The sequence below is a fragment of the Tiliqua scincoides genome, chromosome 2, assembly GCF_035046505.1.
Source record: "Tiliqua scincoides isolate rTilSci1 chromosome 2, rTilSci1.hap2, whole genome shotgun sequence".
NCBI lineage: Eukaryota > Metazoa > Chordata > Lepidosauria > Squamata > Scincidae > Tiliqua > Tiliqua scincoides.
The window spans coordinates 98741126-98766092 of NC_089822.1; the positions used below are offsets into that span (position 1 = coordinate 98741126).

General features: G+C 41.6%; 2 protein-coding genes across 3 annotated transcripts in view; one reads left to right on the forward strand and one right to left on the reverse strand.

Annotated features, from left to right (window-relative positions):
- The window catches only part of NCBP1 (nuclear cap binding protein subunit 1), a 33776-nt gene extending 25644 nt beyond the window's left edge, over positions 1-8132 (forward strand). Inside the window, exons 17-23 of the mRNA XM_066613551.1 lie at positions 1569-1671; positions 2540-2633; positions 4335-4438; positions 4887-5001; positions 6106-6246; positions 6555-6668; positions 7467-8132. Of these exons, the coding sequence (XP_066469648.1) occupies positions 1569-1671; positions 2540-2633; positions 4335-4438; positions 4887-5001; positions 6106-6246; positions 6555-6668; positions 7467-7580 (785 nt within the window). The 3' untranslated portion in view covers positions 7581-8132. The remainder of the gene's footprint in view (positions 1-1568; positions 1672-2539; positions 2634-4334; positions 4439-4886; positions 5002-6105; positions 6247-6554; positions 6669-7466) is intronic.
- A 3613-nt stretch (positions 8133-11745) lies between these two features.
- Positions 11746-23335, reverse strand: XPA (XPA, DNA damage recognition and repair factor). Of its 2 annotated transcripts, none has more exons than XM_066613552.1 (7): positions 23247-23335; positions 18293-18453; positions 16955-17065; positions 15134-15239; positions 14084-14249; positions 12737-12854; positions 11746-11958 (listed from the first exon to the last, which is right to left on the reverse strand). In XM_066613552.1, exons 2-7 carry the CDS (start codon positions 18429-18431, stop codon positions 11810-11812), a joined length of 789 nt encoding a protein of 262 aa, XP_066469649.1. In that variant the 5' UTR covers positions 18432-18453; positions 23247-23335; the 3' UTR covers positions 11746-11809. The 2 variants fall into 2 exon arrangements, with proteins under 2 accessions (XP_066469649.1, XP_066469650.1); XM_066613553.1 differs by lacking the exon at positions 23247-23335 and adding an exon at positions 22936-23192.
- Between the last annotated feature and the right edge of the window lie 1632 nt (positions 23336-24967).

Consider the following 24967-nt stretch of genomic DNA (forward strand, 5'->3'; position numbering starts at 1 on the left):
AAACATGATTTAGCCAGTTCTGTTCAAATACAGCTGTTTTATAATGATTAATATTCCTATGATTTTGTCACTATTAAAATATGCAAACTTTATCGTTTGGTGCATCCAGTGGCAAACCTCCAGGAGGTGGATTAAAACAGTGGTACTTCTAACAGTTAACATAAAAGCATTAGTGTTGGAGACAATTTAACTCTTAACTTGAGCATCATTTGAATTAAAAGTGAAGGCTTAAGAAAATACTTTTTGACCCCTTGCATTATGTGTGTGTCTGGCTGCAGCAAGCATAAGTTGATCTCACAGATAAGTCGAGAGCAGGTTCCGCACAAAATCACATAATATTTATGACCCTTGGATAAGTCAAGAGGGGAGTTTAAACTTAGGGGGGGTGTCTAACTATAATTTTTTCTTAATTTACGCAAGGCCAGGTTCTGAAAAATAACCTACCAGTAATTGTTACCCAATAACTTTCAATTTATTAAAAATATAGTGAAAGATCATAAAATACATTTTTATTCATTAACTTTTTTAAATTTGGGTCTTCGCAGCCTTTTTGTAAACACTATCAAAGTATGTGCACTGTAAACAACATACCAGTAGAACCATTAATCAGATTCTTCTTTTAAGGTGCCTGGTGTGTTAAGCCAGAGGCCAACATATAACATACAACATATAACGCATAAGTGGGAGTGTGCAGTTCAGTTCACAGCAGAGAGACAAGCAATAAGGAATGACTGTGAGCAAGCTCAGCTACACTTAGTTGCAACCCAATTTACTTGGATGTAGGCCCATCGCTTTCCATGGGTGTTATTCTTAAGTAGTGGTGCGCTGAATTGTAGCCTTGGACTTTGTTTCGGATGGAAATGAGGATTACATCCTGGTGGTTTAAAAACCAGACCTGCCAAACATTTGCAAAATGGTGTGGAAGGGTCTGGTGTGATTCTACCAAGGAGAAGGAGACTTGCTTATGGAAGCCATAAGCCTTGGCTTACTTTTGTCTCAGGAGGACTGAAAAGGTTGACTGCAACTTTCAGCCTCATCACCCTGGAGACAAATAATCCTCTAATTATCTCTGCATTGTCCTCTTGCTCTCCCCTGGCTGCCCCTGATGTGCCTGAACAGCCCAGACCCCTGAGTGACCCACAGATAAAGTGAGGAGATGATTTACAGTTGATTTAACCCCTGCTTACTGGGTAAGAGGCACTCTCAAGTGGGTGCTCCTCTTTTTAGCAGGGGGAGAGTAACTGGCGCACCTCACCCCAGCAGTGTCTTTTCTAGTGGCTGTCTGCTGGTGTTCTTTTGCATCTTTTTAGATTGTGAGCCCTATTGGGACAGGGAGCCATTAGTCATTTGATTTTTCTCTGTAAACCGCTTTGTGAACTTTTAGTTGAAAAGCAGTATATAAATACTGTTAATAATAATTTATTGGCAGAAATTTCTTGTCTTGTAGGCAAGTATCTACAGTAATCATTTTAAGAAGAGAGCTGGGAAAAATGCTTAAACCTTCATAGACTTGAATCACAACCTATGCTGGAAATACTTTCACAAATGAAAATTTTTTTTTTTTTCAGATGAAGGCTTCTCCTTCAATCCATTGAAAATAGAAGTATTTGTACAGACGCTGTTGCATTTGGCTGCAAAATCATTCAGTCACTCCTTCAGTGCTCTGGGAAAGTAAGTACAGGTCTTACTGCATTGCAAGGATACTGATTTTCATGTTAAACAAAAGCAATGAAAAGTTAAACATTTCTTTAGGCAGCAGTTTTTTAAAAGCCTGTTTACCATGATAATGTGGCAACCAGGCAATCAATCAACCTTCTTCTCCCTGGGGCTTAGAGGGGCTTAGAACAGCTTCATTTCAGCTGGGAGGCAGACCCCCTCCCCCCTGGAGCACATGGAGAGAATGCAAAGCAGTTACAGTGATGATCACTTGGCATTCTTTTGCTGCTCTGGGAGAAGGGAGGGGTCTGCAAGTTATTTTTAAACCTAAAGGGGCATTTTAAAAATTGGGTCATGACTCACTAGTGGGTTCTGGACCCACAGTTTGAGAACTGCTGGCCTGATTTGTGGCCACCTCATGTACCAAAGGATTGAGGCTGGGAGAAGGTCACCATGCAGAACAGAAGATGGCACTGCTGCACTCTTATTTTCTTTGCAGCCACCAAGTGGACTGCTTGAGATGGGGAGAATGACGTCCCCAGCTGCATCATTCTCTGCTGGCTGGCAGCAAAGGGTGCACGTTGAAACTTTTGCTGGAAACCAGTAAAGCATGGAGCCCTTGCCGCCTTTCATTTCTAGCAGGGCTCTTCTTTAGTGCCTGGAAATGGAGAGGACAGAACTACTTTGGGAGATCTTGTCCAGCCTCCAGTCCTCTTCTTGCCTTCCCATTCAACAGTTGTATTCCAAAGTGTGCTGCAATACTGCATAAGCTATCAGAGGTGGAATGACAAAATCAAGCAACAGAAGGCATTGTGCTTTACTTCTAAAAAAACAAATTGTGGAACCTTCTTTGTCTTTTTTTTTCTTTTTCTGTTCCAAAAAGGTTTCGTGAAGTCTTCAAAACGCTGGCAGAGAGTGATGAAGGGAAGCTCCATGTCCTCAGAGTTATGTATGAGGTGTGGAAGAACCATCCGCAGGTGAGAGTGAATATTTTTAAGGTTTCCCTGTTCTTTACTGTTCCAGAATGAGCTTGCCACTTTGCACCTTTCTTCATAGGAAAGTGTCATGCATATGTACAGTTTAGGCCTTGGTTAGCATGTGAAGCCTGAACCAAACTAAGTCAGTAACAGAGAAGTGGCTAACAGTTCCTAGCTGCAAGAATGTGAGTAAACAAACAAAAAGATTGTTGTCTCTCCTTTGCTGGCCAGAAAGGATAGACAATAAGAATTATAACCCATTGGAATGTTTAACACCTCAGTAGACTGAGGGGCGCCTGATCAAGCGGAATGGAATGCAGCTATGGATCTGCAGTTGGGAGGGGTAAGAACTAGGAGGGCTAGCAACCAGACCCACTCCCAGAAGGTTCTGTCCTCAAAAGTTTCTGATTGGACAGTCTAAATAAGTATGAAGTCACTTCAGTACTATTAGCATAAGAAGTATACTAATGAGTGCCCCAAGGGGTGTGTCTGGTTCTTCTTGGGCAGAGTTTTTGGGTGCAACATCCTGCACGCTGTGAGCTCCTTTGTCCACCATGGGCACCTGGCCTCACAGGTAGCCCTGGAGCTAAGAGATCTACAAGAGTAACTGACCCAGGTGAGAGATAGGTATTAATAGAGATAGCCAGCTAGCTTTATTATTTTACTGCTGATATGTTTCCTAGATGTGTATACCTTATGTACTTAATAAACTAAAATCTCTTTTACCAAGTTGTTTCATTGTCTGTTGGGGACAAAGGTTCAGAATCCTGCCTAGCCGTTCAGCAAGCTACCAGGTGCTCATTGAGGTCTAGTAACTTGAGGACTGAAGCTTTAATTGGAGAAAGTGCCTGCAAGGGATAGTTAAGCCTAGAGGGTCTCAGTGTCCCTGGACTGAGGCACTGGCACATACAGGGTGGTGGCAGTACTACTGGACAGGGGGACCTTGAGGGCTTTAGGGTTCGAGAACCAAGAACTCTGAGCACCCCAAACCCCCCTAAGTTTGCGACAGAAAGAAAACTTAAGTGTGTTTCCTTTTTGGTAGATGTACAGTTAGGTGCCATTGACTGCAACAACAAAGTAGCATCTACTTCTAGATAAGAACATAAGAAAAATTCAGCAGGATCAGGCCAAGACCCATTAGTTCAGCATCCTGTTTTCCACAGTGCCCCACCAGCTGCCTTTCGTAAACCCATAAGCAGTAAAGAAAGGCATACTCCTCTCCTGCTATTGTTCCCCTGCAGTGGATATTCAGAGACATACTGCTGCTGAACCTGGAAGTAGGCTAGAACCATCATGAGCTGTCCTCCACAATTTTGTCCAGTCTCCTTTTAAAGTCATCCAAGCTGGTGGCCATCACTGCACCTTATGGCAATAAATTCCATAAACTAATTTATGTACTGTGTGAAAAAGTACTCCTTTTTGTCCCTTCTAAATTTTCTGTCATTCAGGGACCAATCCACCTTTCCAGCTCTGTTGCAGATGTGTCAACAGGGCACGCACTGCATCCTCCACTGGGAGGGCAGTCACAGAGGCCTCCTCAAGGTAAGGGAACGTTTGTTCCCTTGCCACAGGGCTGAGTTGCAGCTACATCAACCCTGGAAAGTTAGATAGAATTGGGCCCTGGTTCCTGGTAGTGTAAGAGAGGAAGAAAAAACTGTTCTCTAGCTAATAGAGGCCTTTGCTTCCTTTCCCTTACAATAGATGATAGCTGTCCTGGTGGATAAAATGATTCGGACACAGATTGTGGATTGTGCTGCAGTGGCAAACTGGATTTTCTCTTCAGAACTAGCTCATGATTTTACTAGGTAACTAAATATAAATTCCTGTTCTTTGTGGGTTTTATTTTTGGTTGAAGTTGGTGTGGGGATTCTGTGCAAATCTTCATATTTTCAAGATATGAGAGAGCCCCATAATCAGGCTGGAAGAACCCTATTAAAACAGGGGCTGGGTGAATGGCTTCCAGGGGCTGCATTCGACCTATGGCCCTTATGTTTGGCAACCCCTGTTTTAGGGATAAACTTTTTAAAATGTTAGGTGTACATTGAAAAAAATCTCTTGTGAAATGATCCTTAATGTGTGGAATTGTAGGAGAAGTCTAGTACTGATGTTACTTATTTATTCCTATTCAACAAATTCTGTATCTTTATCTTATAACCAGCTTTACAAAAGTGTCTATATTTTTCATTCATTTGCCTATGGTTGAAACAAAAAAGTTTTGTATACATGAGAGGATATAATGCTTCTTTCTCTTAGGTTTTATATCTGGGAAATCTTGCACTCAACAATTCGTAAGATGAACAAGCATGTGGTGATGATCCAGAAGGAGCTTGAAGAGGCCAAAGCAAGATTAGCCAAACAGCACAAACGTGTAGGTAACTTTCTTCCATGACTCTGGAAAGAACTGTAGCTTCCAGTATGTTGTGTGTAAAGGGAAACAGTTGCTACTATTTTCACAGGTAAAATTGCCCAGCTGGAGCAGACTTTCTCTTTTCTAGCAGTAGCCAGCCAGAGGCATCTCTAGACATGCAATCAGGGTACAAAAGTGGTGATGCCCAGCCTGTTTGTTGCCAGCAACTGAAATTCAGACGTGTACTGCCTTTGAATACAGGAATTCCACATAGCTCTCATGGCTGTGACTGTCTCTCATGAATTTGCCCAGTCCTTTTTAAAAAACTGTCAAACTTGAGGCCATCACCTCAAAGCTAATCATGCCAATTGTGTCTGGCTCACTTAAAGACCAAAGTGCTTGTGGGTGACTGAGCTTTGCAGTGTGCACCTTTTGTTTCTATCTGTCACACTAATCCCTTATTCTTCTTTGGGGAGTCAAGAATGACTGACAATTGGGTCTCAGGCTTCTTATAGAGCCAGGTCTGCTGAACTTCAGCTATAGAACTGTATTGTGTGTCTCCAAACCATTGTTTGGACAGTACATATTGCAGTTTATTTTTTGTATGCTTTTTGTAGTTAATGCAGGAAATAAATACATGCTAAAATCATGACACCAGTTGATTTCATGCTGCAGATACAAGCTTTGATTTTTTGGGTGGGTCAGCTCTCTGCCCAAGGGAATAGGAACAAACAACTCATTTCAATCTGGGAAAAATTTGCCTTTCTCATATTTCATATGAATTCTATTTCAGTTTAGTCAAAAACCAGTTCTGCCTGAACTCTTAAAAGGGGGTGGGGGGTGTTCCCTGCATCTTGACTTTTTCTGTAGTAATAGTACTTAATGTTTGATTAATACTTTTGAGTGTTTCACATGTCTTATGTTGATGTTATATTTGCAACAAACCTGTAAGGTAAATATTGTCCCCTACTGCAACTGGGGAGCTGAGGTTGAGAGGGGGAGTAGCTTGCCTAAGTTAACCTAGTGAGTCTGGCAGAGATGAACCAGGGAATTCCTGATTTGCAGCCAAGTCTCATAGCCACTTAAATAGGCTTGCCCAATTGAACATTGGCTCTGTCACTCCAGCGAGACAGCGATGATGATGATGACGATGATCGAAGCAGTGATCGGGAAGATGGGCCCCTGGAAGAACAAATAGAACGTCTACAGGAAAAAGTTGAGTCAGCACAGAGTGAACAAAAAAACCTCTTCCTCGTCATATTCCAGGTAAAAGCAGAAATGTTCGCTGATGTGCAGTGAGATAATCAAAAGTTTATAGAAAAGAAGGGGATGACCTGAGATGTGAACTTCTGTTCCATACATCTTATTATTTGGGAACCACATTCCTCAGATAATAGCAGGGATTGCTGTGTTGAGTAATGTTCCTGCTCTGTTTAATAAATTCAGAAATGCTGTTTCTCAGGTGTTCTTAGGCAGTCATTCTAAAAAATAGATACGTTTTCTGTGGAGGCTGATTTCCCTGTATTTGCAAGACATTGCTCGACAAGCACTTTAAATGTGTCCTTCCTTTTCAGCGTTTCATTATGATCCTTACGGAGCACTTGGTGCGGTGTGAAACAGGTGGAATTGATGTAATTACACCTTGGTACAGAAACTGTATAGAGAGGCTGCAGCAGATTTTCTTGCAGGTGAGTTTCATAACTGTCATAAATCAGATGGCTGCTGAAAACTAAACTGAGATTATCAATTTCATGCTCTTTCACAAGAACTAACTTGTGGAAAAAAAATGGCACTGAAGGAGGTTAAAAAGGAAGCAATTTTCACTTTATGACTCCCAAATTTTGTCCAAGCTGTACAGCTTTGTGTCCACATGCCTGCCTTGCTGTTCAGTAGTGCTAAAAATTGTCTCTAAGTGGTGCGTTGTCTATTTACAAATGTAGCTGAGCACTGATAAAGCTTCGATGATTATGTTATTGTGTGTGTGTGTGCTTGAGAAATCATTTGTGGATTGCCTAACTACCATTCTTCATGCAAATACAAGAGAAAAAAATCCATGAATGCCTCACTGAGATCACTTAAGGTCTCTTCTACCTGCATCTTGCTTAATATGTTTCAAAGCATAGTTCTGTGGCTGGCTGACTTTTACACCACCAGGTATGTGACTGAGGCTTCTAGCTGTGCAAAGTTGCATTTGCAGTGTTATTATTCTGCTCATCCCAAGGACTTGTGCATAGTGCTGTGAAAGCACTTAAAATTTTAACTGATCACATGCCCTATCCTTCAAATTTTGTGTTTTTCTACATGAGTTGGCCAGAATAATATTCATAAGCATATACAGCTATACTTCTGGTATTTTTTTAATACACAGACATAGAATAAATTGTGGGATTGCCAGTTCAGTGTAAAAACATGGGTTCTGTGCTTTCTCTTAATATGCCATGATTGTATCAGTAGCAAGAGTAACAGATGCCTTTTTCTGTCTGCAGCATCATCAAATCATCCAGCAGTACATGGTGACATTGGAGAACCTTCTGTTCACAGCTGAATTGGATCATCACATACTGGCTGTATTCCAGCAATTCTGTGCTCTGCAGGCTTGAGTGACTTTTTGTACAGGACTTGACTGACTTCATCTTTTTAAACAAAAATGGGAAAAATTTGACAAGGGAGAAAGAAGAATCTTTAATTTGAAAAAAAGAGCTTACTGTGTTGTTCTAAATGAGCAAAACAGTAGTCTAATGAGGCAACTGTTGTAGCAGTAGAGGCCTTACCTAGCAGTCATAACTAGAATGACTTGGGGTGAAATAATGTGTGGATTTTAAATTGAAATGGTTTGAATGCTGGCTTCATCATAGCATTTGTTTTGTCCCCTCTATTGTTTGTATAAAAAAATAGGGAATAGAATAGGTTACCTTTGCTTTGCCCTTGCATCTGAATGAATTTCCTCATAATAATGTGAAGCAAGTCTCGAGATTTGTGACTGACTGAAGAGCAGCTTTCCAGTGGGTAACATTAACTGCCTCAAGAAACAGAAGCATAGGAATGCTAAAAGGTCAAGCATACAGAGTAGCCTAAAGTATATGTTTGTTATCAGAATGAATTTTCACAGTTGGATGAAACATGGTTGAAATACAATCAATATGTTTTTTAAATCTGCCTAATGTGTTTAATTTGGATCACAAAAAAATAACTTTCATTCAGAAACACCCTGTAAAAATTATTATAGCAATTACTGAGTGTTTCTTGAGATGGGCCTGAACAACAGCAATTAATCTACGTAAAAGGTCACCGAACTTCACCTGTGTTGGAGGTTGGTGGTCAAGCTTTGACATGCTCCCTGCTCCAGCCACTAGGGGGCAGACTTCTTGGGAAAGGGAATTGGCCATGAGTTGTACATTATCTTGCCTCTTTAAGTCTAGTTCTCTGCCTTTCTGTGCTAAGGCAGCAGACCACTATGTTTCTTTTCAGCAGGATGTTCCTATTCAAATCTTGGTAACATTTAAAAAGGTCCTCAGTCCATTGATTTATGACAGAGGGCACGTATCCTTCCAATATTGTAATATGTCTTTTAGCTACTGCAAAGTCATGGAGAGTCCATTTTTACTGTCCCTCTGTTAACTTCCACAATACAGGTAGGTAATTCAAAAGAAACTAAGTATCAACACGTATCAATGGTTGTTGCAATATAACAATGACTTCTCAATGTTGCAATATATTGAGAACATTTTCAGATACTGATATTTCAGAACAAGACCACAACATATGCCTAAGTGGTGTATTCAATACATCACAACACCAGAATTTAGAGTCTTTAATTATTATAAAGATGCTACGGTATCCCATAATCTTGAAAATAACTTTTTGTTGAATTACAGCAATACCTTGACTTTCATTGCTTTGCTCTTTCAACTGTTTTCAATTACATTTCAGATTTTTTCCACATGCTTTCCTCTTATTTCTTTCTCTTCAGATTTCTCATGCATTAGCATGTGTTATATAATTTACATTTTTGCCAGCCAAAATAAATTTGCAAACTAATTAAGGCTATGCTCTGTCGTTCATCCACTTTTTTCATTCATGCTCTGGTCCCTAACCAGACAAAAGTTCAAGGTATTGCTGTAGTCGCAATTTTCAATATTTAAGTTCCATAGCTATTGCAGGAATGTTTATCTAAAACTATTTTTCATTTCCAAATAGGATGGTCCAGTGCTGTATTCCATATTACTCTGAGTATATTTATTAAGGGACTCAAATATTTATAAACGAATATTGTAGCCTTCTTTTTCTCCATTGACTCTAGACTTAAGAGTAAAGTTTCAGAAGCAGATAATGCAGCTGGACCAAATTTAGATGCTGTAATTGTAAATATTGGTATTAACTGATGACAGCAATTTTATATTTAGCCCTCAGACTCAAACACAAAAGAATTCCTGATCTTGCACAATTAATCTACAGCAGCAATTCTCAAGCTGGGTTGTGAAACTGACATGCTGATAGCTGATAGGGAAATGTATTGAGCCCTATGGAAACCAAAATGGAGCAGCGCATGTGCATTGACTCACAAGTAGGTCAATGTGCCTTGGTCCACTTTGAAGGGTAGGCCAAGAACACAACACCATCAGAATGGTCCTGATACAATGAATGCAGCCCCAACAAACGCTTGAGAAGGACAGCCCATCCCCTCTAGCTGACAATGAAAATATCTTGAGCCACATGTGTTTACTCACGTGTAGGCAAACTGCCTCAGCTCTTATTGAAGACCAAGCAAAGGCCACAAGAATGGTCCCGATCCAAAGAACATGGAGCTCAACAAGCATTCCAGAAGGTAACAGCACCCTCCCCCCAGTAAAAAGATAAGAAACGGAGCCTTGACAAACTGGTAAAGTGAAAAGCTTTTTTTGTTTCAGAAAGCTAGATGAGTTCCAATATTAGTGTCATTTTAAAAAGTGAGTCCCAGTGCTAAAGTTTGGGAACCACCGATCTTTAGAGCAGGATTCTTCAAACTCTGACCTGGGGGCCACATCCAGCTCACCACTTTTTTTGTCAGAGCATTTGCTAATTTTTGACATTTTTACTCTATACATTTCTCAGTTTAAGCATGGCATTGTTTCTTTGTAATTTTCACATTTCTCTTTAGTTCTGAATTGTATTATGCTGATTACAAAGATCCAAGTAAAATGTATTCATTTATTTATAAAACTGATTTTTTGGCTTGCACAAATATGTAAAATATACAAAGTTGTCCTCTTACCAAAAAGTTTGGAGACCCCTGATCTACAGTTAAAGATTGCCCTATCAGTCTAAATCTTTCACATAAAGAATTTCACATTCCTTTCCATCTTGAATTCTAGATTAGCCCACAATGTTACTGTGCATGTTACTAATGTATCCCCAACGCAGGAAGCAATGCCATAGCCACAGCAGCACCGACACTGGAAAATTGGTTAGGATCGGACCCTTAGAACCTTACTTCAAATATCTGCCTCTGGGATGCAAAGAATAAGGCATCCAGGTGCCCCGAGTGTGCTTCTGAGCTGCAATGACTGCAAAGTGGTAGAGGGCTACTTCTGTTTTTCTGTCCAGGGCAGTCAGGGGTAGGGGTACAGAGGGGAGTCAGAACTTAGCAATTTTCTAAATAGCTCTTATAGTCCTTGTTGGAACATCTAATCCAGTAATGAAGGGCTTGTTCATAATACTATACCTAAAGAGCTATGAAGATGGGATAAGCTGGTAGAAGGAGAATCACTGGAAAGGGTGGTCTTACTCATAAGGAAAGTATATTTTAGCACTTCTGTAAGGAAGTTATAGAGCTAAATAAGCTTCCATTCTGGGGAAGGAAGAACATAGGTGAGGCTTGAGGAACTTAAGTGAAGTGTGCAGAAGAATCGAGGTCCTGGACTAGCAAGATCAAGCTGAAAACAGAACAAGGTTGTAGTTAACAGTTCTTGTTATTCACAGAAGAAGCCTCTTTAACCTCCATGGGCTAGAGTAGCAGTTCCCAAACTCTTAGGGAATTTGGGAACCACTGTCTTTGCAGGGGAGGGAGGATTATAATCCACAGCAATGCGATTGGGATAGTGCTGCTGCCAGAGCTTTCAGAGGCATTTTTACACTTACTGGAGCTCATGCTGGAATCCGGGGGGGGGGGGGTGCCACAAGCCTTGCAAAATTTAAAAATAAAGATTGTAACCCACCAGAGGTGTGGCTACGGAGGCAGTGCACTAAGTTTTGGAGGGAGCCTCCCTGCAGCATGCAAGCAGCTCCTCCCCCTCCCATCGGGAGTCACATGGCTCCAAAGGGGAGGGGAGGAGGTGCTTGCATGCTGCAGGGAGGCTCCCTCCAAAACTTAGTGCACTGCCCCTCCTCTAGCAACGCCTTTGTAACCCACTTCCAGTTTTCAATCACGAAACTGGAAGTGGGTTGCAATCTATTAAGATTTTATGAGGCTTGGGGAGCCCTGTGGAAGTGTCCACACCCACACTCTCCAGAGGCCAGTGCAAGCTCAGATAAAAAGCCCTGGCAGCAATGTGATCATCCCAATCACACTGCTGCAATCCCACTTCTATGCCTGGGGCAGTAGGATGCTCCAGTCTGAGAACCTCTGGGCTAGAGATTTTAATTTTTAGGATTGTGGCTGAAATCTAGGCACCTGCACTCCATGACTACTTGTTCTCAACTATACTGTATGTGATATCAAATGCTAGTTCTGGGTATGCGCACTTGTATGTGTGGGTGAGAATTACCATGTGTTACATGTGAATCAAATCAGATCATGTAATATGCTTTATTTGATAATACAAAAAGTATATTTACTATAAAATCAAGAACATTACATTTTTTCATACACTAATTCATGACCACACGTGGTACAAATCTTTTTATAGAGATCATCTTCTAGCATTTCTTCTGCTCCATATTCATGTTGATGGATACTTGTGTCTCTTTTCCATATACTGCTCCGTACAGCATGACGTAGTTCTGATAAATTAGAATAAAAATCTTTTTAAAGTAGACAAATGTGTTGTTTAGGTAAATCCCTTGCACTTGCTTCCCATTCACCCTGTCCTGGCAGAAGGGCCCTTCAGAGTGATGGACAACACATGCAACACGGAACCAATTGCTGTTATTTCTGTCCAGGAGCCCGCTGTCCTGGGCTGCTCCTGAGGTACTGACTCTTCAAGCAGCCCAGCTCATTGCAGCAAAAGCATCTCATGCACTGCAGTTGATTTTGATGCACACAGAGATGGTTGAAGAAAGATAGTGCAGATGTGAAAGGTAGGACCTCTCCTTACAGTAGTGGAGCATCCCACTGCAATATGACTTAGTGTCCCCACTTGGCACCTTTCAAGAGCATAGAGTGCTGCTCATTATCTCTCTAGCCTCATTTTCCACATCAAACCCAAAAGACAAATATCTGTCTCTAATCTCTTGCCTTTTGTATACTAGGCTACACCTTCCTTCCAAAGCAAGGACAAAAAATAACATGCGACAGTTCAAACTCAGAAGTTCTGGTGGGGTTAAAAACTTCATATTCCATCACTGGGCACCATGTGATGCTGGGAAGGAGGAACTGAGACCTGAGGTTGATGCCACCCTCATTTTACCTACTCTGAGAAAACACCACTCACTGGCCTTAGAAAGTTTTCACAGAAATCCCAAAATACCATTTAATTATCAAACTTGTTTCATATGTTATTTTTTTTCCACTGGCAGATGCAAAGGGGCATGCTGTATGAAGATAATTGTAACCACTTACCTTTGACCTTTTTATCAAACTTTTTCTGCTTCATCTTTTCTCTGTTGTCTTGGCGACTTTCCTTAGCTTCTTCTAATGCTTCTTCACTACCCCAAATTTCAAGAGACCGCTGTATTACCTGGGAATTCAACATATTTAGACTATAAACTGGCTTTTGAAATCTGTTATGCAGGCATCTTCACTGTAAAACATGATCTCTGTTGTGGTATATTGTGGCCCAGAGTGGACCTGCTGTGGGAACTGAATAAACTGCTGGCTCTTCCATCTCTCTAAAAGCCAGCTTTAAACAGGACATTTACTAAAGTTGGCAGGCCACTTAGATCCTGTCACACGTGTTGAAGAGGTAACGATACATTATTGAGAGATATACACCAATCCAATTTGTGCACAGAAACAGGATTCCATGTACAGACCACCCTCTGGATCCATCCCCCAAGACAGTGGGATGCATGCATGGTGCTCAGGACAGACAGTGCCACAGCACATGCACAATTTGGAGCAAGTTTACTCAGAAGTAAGTCTCACAGCATTCAGTGCCTTTTACTCTCACAGAAGTTTGGTCAGAACTGCAATCTAAATGTACTTTAGTTCCAAAGTGACAGAGGAACCACCAGCATCTAGTAATAACAGGTACAAAGTAAAACATACAAAAGCACAGTCTTAAATCTACAATGTTTATTCCGAATGTAGACTGTTACTAACCATTTCTGGAAGCCAAGCTCCCAGCAAAATAAATGGAACTAAGAAAAAAAAAACCTTCTAAGTCATATTCCAATATGTTAAATGAAATCTTTGGGTGCGGTAGTAGCTTGGCATAAGGACAAAGAGTGCTCAGGAGGAAGTGGGTAGCTTGCTTTCCCCCGCCATACCCGACTTCCTTGCTTTCAAGCTGGGTTTTTCAAGCTAGCTGTAGATGGCTTCCCACAAGTACCATGCATGTGGTAACAACAAGTTGCTGAGGATAAGGTGGACTGTGTGGGTGCAGTGGGCAGAGGAGGGTCAGTTTGTCCCTTTTTGCAAAGGCATTATAATTTCTCAGGAATTGCTTTTAAAAAAAAGATCTCTTACTGCCCTTTCCTTACTGAAGTCAGAAAGGATATGGAAATATCAATGAGGCAAGTTCTACATATCCAGATGACATGTTCTAAGCAATCAAACCCATCTCCATTTAATATGCCTGTGTTTACAGCTAATACTTTGAACTACAAGTAAATTAAGAACAGTGGAAATTAACACTGCCATCTACCTTTTACTTTCACTACTGCAAAAGTTAAGCAGCAGATTATCATTGTGATGCTCATAGAATGCACTGCTTGGGGGGGGGAGTTTCTGAACAAACTTCAATACCTGAAGTTTTAGGTAAAGTTTCATATCACCCCACCGTGGATTATGAGGGTTTTTCTTCAAAATAAATTTAAGCACCGGTTCTCTTTTGTCTAAATCACAGTCTTTCAGAAGATACTCTTGCTTTGCTTCAGTTCTGGTTATGAGTTTATGCTTTTCTTCAACATCTCTGAAAAAAATCAATTCACCAAATAAACGTACTGTTTCAATATGACAAATTGATCTTTATTCATTTATATGTCCTCTAGTAAGTAATTTAAGCCAGCTATAGATTAAACTAGATAATTATATTAAAAGCACACACTCGATGAAAGGAACTATACAGAAGCAGCCACAGAAGTTCAGCAGTGAAGTCCCATTCAATTCAGTGCAAGAGTTGAACATGTATTTAAGGTTGCTTTCCTAAACACATAGGCTGTAATTCTATGCACACTTGCCTGCGAGTAGAGGATTATGCTCCTACAGTTAAACACATTGAGTTTAACGGGACATGCATTCGGAAAACATGTAACCCTATCAATCTCTCTCTCTCTGAAATCGATGGAGTGGTAATGTGCTCAGTTTTAGCTTTTAATTTCTTGATACATGCTGAGTGCCACATAGGCTACATTTGCATGGATTACAAAGGCATGTTGCACATAATTAGTCCCAGTAACATTAAGAAGTATAGTGAGTTCTGAATCAGGAGGTGTGGAACTAATTTCTTGTTCATCAAGTTAATGCACAAGGGCTTAAACTGTTCTGTAGTGTTGGGCTACCTCAGACGTATATTAGGGAACCTCAATGAACAGTTTTTCAGATTTATTAATTTTTGCAGTTAAGCGCATGGAAATACCTCCCGATTCCTTGAGACTGGATTGGCTAGAAGTCAAAGTATGCATTTAGTAAGATACAAACTACTGGTTCAACATGTTACATAGCATGCCTCTAAAACACACAGCTAAAAAAAAATTTTTTCATAACACTAAGACAAAATTCACAAACCATAACCTGTTAAGCAATGTTATAAAGTAAAACTTTTAATACTGAATACATTATTAGCTTCTGCTGTACCTGCAATTATCACATGTTGCTAGATCAAAGTGGTTCATGAGGTAGGAGTCCATGAATTCCTTGCCACATTCTTCACAAATAAGGTAGTCACATTCTAATACAGGCCCTGTTACCAAAGAAAAGAAGAGAAACAAAGAATTTAAGCTGTTAAAACACACTGCTATTTTGAATGTATCATATACAAAAGTACTTTTGAACTCAAAATAACTTATACTTATGCATAACTTAAAAGAAATGCAAATGGGACAGATGGATGATCCCTTAACTTTTCAATCCATGAGTCTTCCATTTTATATTGTTCTATTTTTTACAAGTGTTAATATGTACTTACAAATTTATATCCCACTTTATGTCTCTGGCGAGCATTCAAAGCAGCTTACAAAAATTCAGTAAAAATATTGTAAAATATAATGCAATAGTGGTATTACTTTTGCCCATCTGTTTGTTTACACATTTAATATTACAATACTGTAATATTGTATTGTATTGTATTGTAATATTACAATATTACAATACAATACAATATTACAATACTTGTTTACACATTACAATATTACAATAATACAATACAAAAATATTAAAATACAATAATATTTGTATTATACAAAATTAATAATACAATTTTGTCAGCGGTAGACTTGATAAGATCTGTCTAGTGACACTATATACAGACTAGTGACATTAGCAAAGAATCTAAAATAAAATACTAACATAAATAAGAATCTAAAATAAAATACTAGAATAAAGACTTTATAGTTGTTCTTGTTAAAGCTAGATTTTGGGAAGAACATGTGAGTGGTGGTAGAATGTGGATAAGTCATGAAAGGTTCTTTTCCTTGCTCAAAAATGGTGAAAATACAGTATCATAGATACCAATGGATCAAAGACTATCCAGGACATCAATCTCACCGCTCCACCCATCCCCTGGCAGGGATTTTGTCACCTAAAGAAATCTGAGATTCTTCCTTTTCTCCTGTCACTTGGTTAATTTAACTCTATCTATAGGTGGCCTACCTTCTGTTATGTGACTCAGCTTCTCCCTACTGCTTCTGCCAATTCCAGATGCCTGAATCCATCATTCTTGAAACAGCATTTTTTTTTCTGTGGCTGATACGAAGGGCTATTATCTGTACAAGGAGCATGAAGCAGTTTTCACTCCTAACAATCTCTTTTGCATATCAATGCCATGCATTCAAATGGCAGAGTTTCCTCATAGCAAACAGCACAAGGATAAGGAACTATAAAGACAGACAGGCACTCAGATGCAGTTAAGGACAGTCAAAGCATGCCATGAGATATTGCATATAAGACAACCTTTTGGTGCAGTCTTGCTCAGGACAAAATGTGAGGTGCTGGAAAATACACCCTACATCTAACACAGTATGTGTGTATGTATCACTGAACAGATGGCTACTGTCATGTATTCTAATAGCACTAGTCACTTGTTTGGATTTGAGAGGCCTGATTCCAGGTACCTCTCCTATACAAAAGGGGAATCAAAATCCTCAAACCTGCAGTGACAGAGATCTTTGAATCAGGTACCCAATACTGTACCTGCTAACATCCCTAACCCTTCCCAGCCCTGTGAAACTGTACTTCAAGTCTATATATTAATAGAAAAATATATAATCATTTTCATCAATTATTCTGGAAGAATACATAGTACTTTTCATACAAATTTTTTGGATTTCTTTTAGATTTCCATAAGAAATAATTGCCAATTTTGCTCAGTCACTATTTTTTTACCATACCATGCCATCTTCTAGCAAAACAGTATGTTCCACAAGCAAAAAGCATTTAATCAGAATTCACACCACTTACCAGGAAGATGCACAATTTTCTCTGCCATGCATTCCTCTTCTTCTTCTTCTTCCAGAAAAAAACCCCCTCCTGTATCTACTATTTTTGGGGGTGGTTTAACTCTAGAACTGCCTGCATATGTAAAAGAAACTGACATTAGTACATGAAATTGCTTACAAAAAGCTGTTTACAATGAGACTTTCACAGGTAACATTCTGAAATACTAACATGAAATCAACAATGAACAAAGAGGCATTAACTTCAAAAACAAAAATGTCCAGGTTAGGAATATACTGTATTTATGGAGACACCCAAATGTATCTTAAGAAGGCAGCAGATCTAACTCTGTTAAGGGGGGAAAAGCTTCACCCAGTCATGATGCATTAACTCATACATTGACATAAAAGACAAACCCTCTGTGTATGTCACAGAAAGGCCCTCAGTTTTAATAGTCATTGTGCAATGTTTTAGCACAATTTTCAATGACCATCTCACACACAGAATCAAAATCTAAAGTTCTATGAATATTTACTTGGGAGCTGCTCCACTGATATCAGTGGGTCCACCTGCCATGGACATATGTAAGATCACAGTGTAGGTTAGAGGGACCATACAAGGATTTTAAAGTTGCTAGCTCTCCGTTCCACATGTCCAAAAACACTGAGATTCCACATGATCTAGTTCATGAATCTATTACCAAGTTCAAGCACATATTGCAAAGTTACCTTGCAATTAGGTATCATAATAAAAAATATTGATAACTTGTATGATTACACTTTCAACAGTATGTCAGCAAATAAGTCTTGGACCAAATCTGAAATTTAAACATATGAATTTTTTTTCAGTAACAACATGGTTTTTCCTTTATTTCTTTGCAGAAACACAATAATGACTCCTGAAACTTGAGGAATTTTGCATTTTATCTGCACAAGGAAGGCATCCAAATATACAAATGTGTTGCTTTTCAAGGCTGTAAGAAAAGTCAGGAACAGACACAAGATACATGTCTGGAAAAGAGATTCACCTGCAGAAGATTTCAATTAAAAAGATCATTTAGTGTCCACAATGGAGGCAATTTATACAATCTGCTTCACAAAACAGATGGAACTATTTTTTAAAATTCAGTATCTGTATTCAGCACTTGGTAGCACAAGAGAAGAAGTTTAGGAATGTCAAAATATTATTTTAAAATCAGATCTGCTATTTTATGGATTCCATTTTGACCGCTATATCAACAATGTCTTTCCCTCATTTTCCTCCATCATTTGCAAATCTCTCATGCCAGCTGTAGGCTAAACTACACAAACCACCTGGACCTCAGTCAACCACATGCAACATATACTACAGGGCAAAGCAAACCTTCACCAGTAGAAGGGTAGGGTCTAGTAGCCAGCCTAGCCTGCCTCAGCATCAATGCTCGCTGACGATTTCGCTCGATCTTTGCCCTCATAGCTGCCGAGAGTGTGGGCTTCTCCCCTTCAGGAGCAGTAGTTTCCATGATCAGGTTCAGAACCAAGAATCTAAAAATGTAAAGTGAGGGAATTGGAAATCAGAGATTCATCCCAAAGGGCTGTGAGCTACCAACCAGGTTCATAGGCTTTAGAAGGTGAAGATTTCTAACATTGTATGCCACCTGTCCAGGCTGGCATTTTTCTATATGTCAGCAGTCAATCTATTGCAGAAAATGAAACAAAGATCATTGGGGAACCATCAAGATTAATACATTAATTGTGGCAGAAGTTTTCCAAGGCCATGTCATCAGACTGAGAGAGGAAACATTAATGTGTCAGGGGCCCCAACCACCCATCCCAGAGCCTTTGCGGTCACTGGTCAGAGTCTTGAAGACACAAGGAGGATTACCTCTTACTAATCAATTGGCCAGAATGCTGCCTTTATATTTCTCCTTATATCACCTTAATTTCTCTATCTTATTGCAACTAAACCTAAATATATATGAAATAAATGTGTATTCTTCCCCCTTCTACCCAGGTACCATCCCCATCTCTTCTTTTCTTGCCTCCATTGTGTCTATTTTAGACACATGATTTTCATCCTCTCGAGGCAGGAACCAGTCTTCTTTTCTATTGTAAAGTGTCATGTATAGTGATGGCACTGTACAGACATATATTTACAGCGGTACCTCGCATAACGAATGCCCCGCGCAGCAAAAAATCCGCAGAACGAAAGCATTGTGCGAAGTTTGGTAACTCGCACAACGAATTTTTATGACTTATGCTTCGCATAACAAATTTTTGTTTTGTTTTGGTTTGTCTTAAGGGGCGGATCTTCATGTCACTTTATGATCCCCTTCACCCTAGTAAGGGGAGGATCTTCATGTCAGTTTATGATCCCTTTCACCCTAGTAAGGGGAGGATCTTCATGTCAGTTTATGATCCCTTTCACCCTAGTAAGGGGAGGATCTTCATGTCAGTTTATGATCCCTTTCACCCTAGTAAGGGGAGGATCTTCATGTCAGTTTATGATCCCTTTCACCCTGGTAAGGGGAGGATCTTCATGTCAGTTTATGATCCCTTTCACCCTAGTAAGGGGAGGATCTTCATGTCAGTTTATGATCCCCTTCACCCTAGTAAGGGGAGGGTCTTCATGTCAGTTTATGATCCCCTTCACCCTAGTAAGGGGAGGGTCTTCATGTCAGTTTATGATCCCGTCCACCCTAGTAAGGGGAGGATTTTCATGTCACTTTATGTAAGTCAGTCCCATTGTGCTTGCTCCCAGGAAAGTGTGCACAGGATTACAGCCTTCAAACTCCCCACTCAGCATCCCCCCCATCGCTCATTCACCCTCTCACTGCCCCATTTCCTTCACGTTTCCCCCCATGATCACGGCAAAAGCAAGCAATTGAGTGCAGCTGCTCTGTCCTCCCCAGCTTAGAGCACAATCCTGTGCGTGTCTCCTCAGAAGTAAGTCCCATTGTGCTTGCTCCCAGGAAAGTGTGCACAGGATTACAGCCTTCAAACTCCCCACTCAGCATCCCCCATTTTTGAAATCCTCTGTACAGTATGTATGCCTTTAAAGAGCACTTAATAAACACTTTGTAAACCAAATTTGACTTTGTTCTGACTTTTCTTGCCCATAGGAACGCATTAATTAAATTTCAATGCATTCCTATGGGAAAACGCGCTTCGCAAAACGAAAAACTCGCTTAACGAAAGGAGTCGCGGAACGGATTAATTTTGTTATGCGAGGCACCACTGTATATACAAATAAAAGGAAGAGACGTACACATGTGTTTAACTGCACCATACAGTTAAATGGAATTTGAAAATGGATTGTGCACCCTTAAATTTCAAAGATTCTTCACACCTTGCATTTTAGGAGTACATGTACAGCACATATTTACTCAGAAGCAATATTCCCTCTATAGAATCTGCACCTCTGCATGGAACCCTCCACTTGCTGTATTGAAGCTCCTCAGCATTTCTGGATGCACAACGATGACATCAAATGTCATCACTGAATTTCCAGGAACTCCAAGCTCATTTTCACCAGATCTGAGCTGTGCAACAGTGCAGCTTAAAGGGAACAGTGCTCAGAAGCAAGCCAAAAATGTTTAATGGAGTTACTCCCAGGTAAATGTGTACAGGATTACAGGTGGGCAACACAATCCTAACCTGTGCTGTATCCAGCGCAGAGTTTGAGGTGGATCCAGTACAACTCAGAGTATTTATTTCCCCTTAACCTGAGTAATGCCCCAGCCACCTTAAAGGGGCTACTCAGATCTGCGGCAGCTAAATTGCTGGCACAGACCCAAGCAGCCCAATGTAACACCAGGCTGCTCGGGACGGGGGTTAGGATCTGGCCTAAGCGCTGGAGCATCTCAAGCTGTCACACATTTATGACACTCCTGGGCTGACATAAGGGACTAAGGCTGCCCCAGCGCAACAATAGGATTGTGCTTTAAGATTGCTTTTATTTAGAAAAAAATGACACCTAAAAATGAAAGTGGAACTGTTAACAAGTGTTTGAAACCAACTAAATTATCGAAGAACACAGGGTACATATATATTGAAGTTATTGCAGAACAAAGTTTTGCTGGCAACAGGCCACTTCCACTAGATACATGAAGTTTTATCTTCAGTTAGAAGGCCTCCACCTGACTGAGCCCACTCTGTTTCTGAGCACAATTCACAGAATCACGGAAGGGACCTATAAGTTCATTGAGTCCAACCCTCTGCCAATGCAGACTGTAATTCAAGGCACCGGTTATCAACTTTAAAGCTCTAAATGGTGCAGGACCAAGGTACCCGAAGAGCACCTCTCTGCACATGAAACCTTTCCAGACATGAAACTACCCAACCCCTAAAGCTGTAATCCTATGCACACTTTCCTGAGCGTAAGCCCCATTAGGACAATGAAGTTTATGAGCAGACAAGCATTGGATTGTAATGTTAAGTTTACCAGGCAAGGCTCTTCTGAATATTTCAGCAAATGTTGGAGGTCCAACTGGCAACAGTGTATGAGGGCCTTGCACATTGCCTGTGGAAAGTCCTATCTCAGGAGGTGAGACCAGCTCCTTCCTTGCCACTGGTTGGAGGCATCTAAAGATGTCCTTATTTGCTTTGCTTGAACAAAGCAAAGCAAATAAAGACATTTTAATTTTGCTGCACTGCCTCCTTTTGTTCTTTCCTCTTGATATTTTCTGCTGTTTTCTTTGTACTTAATTTATTTGGCATGTGCTGCCATTTTTTTCCTTCATTAGTGATTGTGGGCATCTCAGACTGAAGGGGGAAAATGAGAGTTAGACTGATTAACAAGTAGCCCACAAAAGATTACTTTAGATCAATTATTTTATTTATTATTTATTTATTAGATTTATATTCCGCCTTTCTCCTGAAGAGCACTCAAGGCAGCTAACAATCAAGATTAAAATACAAAACAAAGTAAAATACAAATAAACATTAAAAATAAAAAACAATTAAAAGCAATTAAAACAAGACAAAATACACATCAGTTCACAAATAAAAACACAGTAAAAGACATAATTTATAAAACCAGCCCTTACAAGGCCTCAAAGGCTTTCCTAAATAAAAAAGTCTTCTGGCCTCTCTAGAAAGCTAATAACGAGGAAGCTGTCCTCAATTCAAAGGGGAGAGAATTCCATAGTGCAAGTGCCACCACCGAGAAGGCCCTGTTTCTGGCTGCCATCCCCCTTTCCCCTCTTAATGATGGCACAACCAACAGGGCCCCTTCTGATGACCTCAGAGAATGGACCAGGCTATATGGAAGAAGGCGGTGTCTCAAATATGCTGGTCCCAAGCGGTTGAGAGCTTTAAAGATCAAAACCAGCACCAGCAAAATTCAGTCAGGAAACAAATGGGCAGCCACCCAGTGCAGCTGCCGGAGTAGCGGAGTGACAGAGTAAAACCGCTGACCACCAGCAACTACACGAGCTGCCACATTCTGCACTAGCTGTAGCTTCCGGACCATCGTCAGGGGCAGCCCCATGTAGAGAGCGCTACTAATCTTGATGTCACCATGGCATGTACCACCATGGCCAGATCTGCCCGAGACAGGTACGGCTGCAATGGCGCACCAGCCGAAGCTGGGCAAAGGCACTCCTGGCCGCAACTGACACCTGGACATCCAAGGAGGAGCTGCGAATCCAGGAGAACCCCCAATGTTTCTCAACATTTGTCCTCCGCTGTTCCACTTAACTGGTCCAGTGGAAATAACTGGTGACAATGTAACTGGTGAGACAGGAGGCCAGATGCGATGTGACCAACACCAGTAAGAGGCTCAGGGTGGACAGGAGGGCTTTTTGGAGCATGGAAAGCATGCTTTGGAGCCCTGCCCGCCAAGCTGAGCCTCCTGCCGCTGTTTGTCGTGTCGCGCTCCTGGTCCCGCTGCTGGGCATGAGTACCACACCTCAGGTACCACTGGTGGCACCCGTACCACTAGCTGAGACACACTGCTGTGGATGAGCAAATAAGCCTAACCACGCTTTCCTGAAAGTAAGCCCCATTGAACAAAACAGGACTTACTTCTGAGTAGACCTGGTGAGGCTTGCGCCCTAAACCAGTTTGTCTTCCAGGAGGCGTCAGAGGGCAGTGCCCTGTTCTTGCTGCAGCAAAAGGCCAAGGCAGGAAGCGAGCCCTGATGGCTGAGCCAGAAAAACTGGAACGCAGCTGGCCAGGCAGGAACAGCTCCCAGCTGCGCCACGTACGTCACTGACCACTCGAGGGAAGGCGCAGGCCCTGCCCTGTCCTGCCCCTCAGTCAGGTGCCTGGAGGCGAGGCTCTGCCCCTCCCCCCGCGACACCCCCCCTCGCGACACCCCCGCGCGCGCCTTTCACCTGCAGGCTCGCGAGCCGCTCTACGCGCCAACGGAACAAGAGCGCCCAACGTCCCCTCTCCTTGGAAGGACGCGCGCGCGCGCCAGCGCGTTCACGGGAGGGGGCGGTGCTTGGCTTCCCCGGGGAGGCACGCTTCGGGGACGCGCACGGGCGCGCGCTCCGGGCCCCGCCCTTCCCGCGCGTTCTCAAAGCGGAGAGAAAAGGGTGAGCACGTGGCTTCCCTTCTGGACCGTGCTGGCTGGGCGTTCTGGCCAGCATGGCAGACTCTGTTAGAGCACAAGCCTATCTACTCAGAAGTCAGGCCCATGGTAGTCAATGGGCCTTGCTCTTAGGTAAGTGTGGCTAGGTTTGTAGTCAGAGTCAGTGGAGCCAGTGGCGTAGCTGGAGGGGTGCAAAGCACTGAGTCTTGCAAGGAGCCTCACCACAGCTTCCAAGGGCACCCTCCTTGCTCAGCCCCCCAATGGCTCTGAAGGGAGGGGCCCTGGCCGTGAGGCCTCCTGCAAGGCTTGGTGCTTTGTGCTTCCTCTAGCTGGCTACTGGACAGAGCGTCCTCATTTCTGCCTCCTCTGCAGTCGCTCCCAAGGGTCTGTTGCGATGGACTGTAGTGAGAGTGGGACGTGGTTGAGGCCACACTGCGAGAACGGAACTGGCTTGTGCACATACAGCAGGACGCTCGGCATCCTCCAAGCCACACTCAATTATAACTGTCACTGTCGGTTCCGTCCCCCTCAGCCCTGCCAGTCCAAGACCACAGCAGGGTTCAGCAAAGCAGGGAGCCTGCTATGTCATGGCACCCCATTTCGTTGGTGTATCATCCCACTATCTCCTCTGTCAGAGGTGCTGTACCTCAGCATCCTGGTTGGACCCCCTTTTTCTCTCTGTGCAAATCCATAACAGGTCTTTCCATATACAATTGCCTCTTTTCAAAGCTCCCTTGCCCCCCACAAACATATACACGTAACATACTGCAGGACCACTTGCTCCGGGACACAATGCTGCCTATTCCAGAATGATATTTTTGCAAATCTACTCTGTAATTGTTCTCCTTTCCTGCTTTGTCTCTCTTTCTTTGGCTTCAGCATTGGGATCTCTTTATGCGTATTTTGACTTCAGTGCCATCACAACCCAAACTCTCTCCCACTCTGCCCTCCGGATATGCTTCCCCCCCCCCCCCACCAGTGATGTAGCTAATGTGGCCTGGTGCCAAGTGCAAAATGATGCCCTGGAAGTGATATCACTTCTAGAAGTGATGTCACAGACTTCTTAAAAAGTGAAAATGGGGCGAGTGAAAGTGAAAAGGAAAAGTGAAAGTGGGGCAGTGGCATAGTTAAGACATCTGCTACTCAGGGTCAAGGAAGATTTGGTAGCCTCTCCCAGCACCGCACACAAAATTGAATTTAATTTATTAAATAAACACATTAAAAGTTTTCTGGTTAGTTGGTCATGTGTTTCATTGCATTCAGCATTAAATTACCTTTCCAATGATATATAATGTATGATGGTATTATTTGTATATACCAGAACAATGAAAATATTTTCTGGTTAATTGGCCACAACTTTTGACAGAATACAGATATACCAACATGGTTTGTTTCATTGCATTCAGCATTAAATTATCTTTCCAATGATGATGGTATTAATTGTACATATCGAGGTTTTCACAATTTTGGCCGCTAGTGTCAAGCTCAGCTTATTGCCTCCCTAAAGCTTGTTGCCTAGTG